Raw genomic sequence first — 3,973 nt, 5'->3', positions numbered from 1 at the left:
TAGAAATAGAAGCTAATGCTATAGTTTACCCCCAGCATCCTATACTCCCTATTTGTATCTTACACCCATCCATCTTTTTCTTCAGTTATCTACATTACCTGTCTGGCCCTAGTAAGCACTTGAGTTTGCCACTCTGGCTTTATATCAAATTTTCCCACCCCTCAGCAAGAAAATGCTAGAGGCAAAAAGAACAGAGGACTGAAGACAGAACTTTAGTTAATACCCACCTGCCTGGATGAGATAAAGAATCAGTGGGGAGAGATTTAATAACTGATTAGAAAAGGGAGAAGAAAACCAGAATTGGACAGTTACCAAAACAAACAAAACACAAGGAAGAGACGAGTCAAGAAGGGGGGCTGGTCAACCTCAGGGAAAACTACAGAGTTCAACAATAAAGACAGTGATGAGAGCAGGTCATACGTGACCTTTGAGAGAATAATTGCCGTGTTTTGATGATCATGGAAGACAGAAGATAGGAGCTTAAGGAGCAGAGGGCTGCTGAGAAAATGGAGGTGTTGAGATAAAAATGTTCACAAGTTTGGTATTGAATGGAAGGAGAAAAATAATTGATTTCTGAAATGGCAGCAGAATCACACCAAATGTGTTTTTTTCCCACTTCTTGTTTTGGGGGACAAGGGCAAGGGGCGACACATGTTTGAAAAGCATTGGCAGAAGAGCCAGTAAAAAGGAACCAGGTTATTGAGGGAACACAGTTTGGGAGGTGGCTAAGAGCAATGGATAGAGAACATGGGTGAAGCAGCTAGTTTTGGAAATAAAGGATAATAGACCTTCATCTAAGTCTGTTAGTGTGCAATATGGGGTCCTAATGAATCATCAGTAGTAACTCAGAAGAAAGCAGTATCTGGGTCCCATGGTGGGGGTGGGGTAATGCAAGAATGATGACCTTGTCTAGTATTATTAAGTCCATTTCACAAGTGGGGACATTTAGGCTCAGGGAAATTAAACAGCTTAAATTTTTTATTGAAGTATAGGTGATTTACATTATCTGAGGTTCAGTTGTGTAGCATAGTGATTCTGTATTTTGTAGATTATGCTCCAGGATAGGTCATTACAAGATAATGGATATAATTCCTTGTGCTATGCAGTATATCTTTGTTGCTTGTCTATTTTATATATAGTAGTTTGTATCTGATAATTCTGTACCCCTATCTTGCCCCTCCCCCATTCCCTCTCACCTTTGGTAACCAACCACTAGTTGTTTTCTGTATCTGTGAGTGTGTTTCTGTCTTGCATGTATTTCCATTTGCATTACTTTGTAGATTGCATATTTAAGTGGTGTTATACAGTATTTGTCTTTCTCTGACTTACTTCACTAAGCGTAATATTCTCTAGGTCCATCTATGTTGCTGCAAGTGACAGTATTTCATTCTTTTTATGACTAATATTCCATTGTATATATACTACATCTTACTCCAGTAGTCTGTTGATGGGCACTTGGGTTGCTTCTTTTATTATAAATAGTGCTGCTATGAACATTGTGGTGCATGTATCTTTTCAAATTAGTGTTTTCGTTTTTTTTCTGGATATATACCCAGGAGTGGAATTGCTGGATCATATGGTAGTTCTATTTTTAGTTTCTTGAGGAACATCCATACTGTTTTCCACAGTGGCTGCACCAATTTTCATTCCCACCAATAGTGGGGATGAAACCAGTGAAAAGGGTTCCTTTTTCTCCACATCCTCCCCAGCGTTTGTTATTTGTAGACTTTTTGATGGTGGTCATTCTGACTGGTGTGAGGTGATACCTCACTGTAGTTTTGATTTGCATTTCTCTAATAATTAGTGATGTTGAGCATCTGTTTATTAAATGGCTTAAAGTTATATAGTCAGTTACTGAAGGCAACCTGAATGTCAGGTGAAGGAGTTTTGACCTGAAGGCAGCGAGGAGTTACTGAAGGTTTTGAATAGGGTTGAGGTTGTGGGAGTTACGTGGATGGGGTAAGGAGATGATTGTATGACAGCACTGACACTTCAGCAATAGGAGTGGCAAGAGCCAAGATAGTAAGCCAGGTCAGCTATTCAGATATGAATAGATAAGAAGCATGGATACGATTGATAGCAATCAGACTGAAAAGGAAGGGATGGATGGAAGAAATAGCAGGAGGACAATATTTCTAGAGCTTCATGACTAGCTGGAGATGGGGGACTAGAGAAATAAAAGAGATAAGGATGAGTCCAAACATATTAGTTGGATTGTTAGTGGAACCGTTCACAAATAAGAAAATCAATGTTGGAGTGAAGAGCAGCTTGGATTAAGACTCGCTGGATGGCGATGTCACGACGCGTCCACAGTGGCGGCTGCGTCGACAATGGCGGCTGCCGTCAACAATGGCGACTGCGTCAGCGTGAGCGGGCCTCCGTTGTCAAGCGGTTTCCAGACGTTGCAGCGGGACCCGCAGTCATCTTAGAATCCGCCGGCGGGGAGGACAGAACTCCTGTGCCCGCTCCCACCGCGTTGTGGATCGAGCGGCGGTGTCGAGACCCAGCGGGGCGAGCCAGCGTCACTTCGGCCTCTTCACTCTCCCAGACGCTGCACCTGGGCTAAGTCGGCAACATGAGCGGCAACAACTCGGATGAGAACGACGACGAGTTTGTCGTCACCAGAAATATGTTTCACCCTTGCACATCTCAAACGAATGTTCAAGAAGCCGTAACTGAAATGGAATTTGAAGAACCTACAGATGAAAAGAAGTTTGAAAAAACAGAAGATGGGGGAGAACTTGGAGACGATGCTTCTGAAAAAGATGCTAAAGAAAGTGGCCCTGAAAAAGAGGCTGAAGAAGGCTGTCCCCAAAAGGAATCTGAAGAGAGCTGCCTCGAAAGAGTGTTTGAGGAAGGCTGTCGCAAAAGAGCGCGTGAAGAAGACTTCCCCGACAGAGAGTCTGGAGAACGCAGCCCCGAGAAAGAGAATGAAGAGGGTAGTCCTAAAAAAGAGTCGAAAGAGAATGGTGCAGAAGGGGAGCCCAAAAAGAAGAGACTCAAAACAGATCCTGATGAGAACGGCCTTGAGAAATATTTTGAGGAAGAGAGTTCGGCGAAGGAACTTAATGCAAACATTCTTGAAAAAGAGGTAGAAGAAAATAACTCTGAAAAATCAGAATTCGAAGGTGAAAGCTCTGGGAAAATGTTTGATGAAGAAGGCTCTGAGAAGGGGTTTAACGAAGAGTCAGATGAGAAGGAAGAAGATTCCGATGAGAGAGGGACTGTGGGTGATTCAGGGAATGTTAAGGAGGAAGGGCCCCTGTCCACAGGCAGCAGCTTTGTCCTCCGTAGTGATGATGACGTTTAATCCCTTAAACTTGCTTTGTAGGGTGATTCCGCTTTGCCTTTAATTTTTGCTCCAGGGTAATTACTAGTAGTGTTACATGAACGTGTGCATAGAGGTAGGATGCCCTCAGATCAATGCAGTGAAGTGTTCGTGATTATCTGTCCTGGCCGATTTTAAATATATGTGAACAAGACAACTGGATTCTTGTCTTTTGTCATATTTGTTAAGTGCATGCAGAATAATATTTTTTTAAGTATTCTGATTGAAGTTTTTGATATTCAGAAATCAAAAATAAGTTGTTAATATGCAGAAACAGAAAATTAAACCTGAGTTAAATTGCATTTTTCATTCTTGCTATTGCTTTATTCATACTAAGTTTGGTTTTTCTAAGGACCTGAAAAATCCCTGTAGGAGTCTCCTTGCTTCAGCTTATGATGTTACCACTGATGTCCCCATTTCCCCTCTCTAAACCAGAACATGTTACTAAAACTTATGAAGTAAAAAACACTTTGGAGTTTTTCCCTGCCCGGTCCTCGCAAGTTGCTTTTATTTTTCTTTTCTACCCTCTTGCCATGAAAATTGAGTCTTAAACGTGCAAAAGTAAACTTCCCAAGGTCCACGGCTTCCATTATTGAAAATACAGAGGAAATCAGAATTCTCCCGTGTACTGTTTGGGCCCCTCTA

The 3,973-nt window shown here is 41.9% G+C and overlaps 1 protein-coding gene across 1 annotated transcript; it reads left to right on the top strand.

Annotated features, from left to right (window-relative positions):
- The first annotated feature begins 2,575 nt into the window (after window positions 1-2,575).
- On the top strand, window positions 2,576-3,310 carry LOC137216698 (17S U2 SnRNP complex component HTATSF1-like). The gene has a single exon (XM_067722744.1). It carries the CDS (start codon window positions 2,576-2,578, stop codon window positions 3,308-3,310), a length of 735 nt encoding a protein of 244 aa, XP_067578845.1.
- The last annotated feature ends 663 nt before the right edge of the window (window positions 3,311-3,973 follow it).

Source organism: Pseudorca crassidens, chromosome X, assembly GCF_039906515.1.
Source record: "Pseudorca crassidens isolate mPseCra1 chromosome X, mPseCra1.hap1, whole genome shotgun sequence".
In the NCBI taxonomy this organism is placed as follows: Eukaryota; Metazoa; Chordata; class Mammalia; order Artiodactyla; family Delphinidae; genus Pseudorca; species Pseudorca crassidens.
This window is presented reverse-complemented; position numbering and strand designations above follow the sequence as displayed.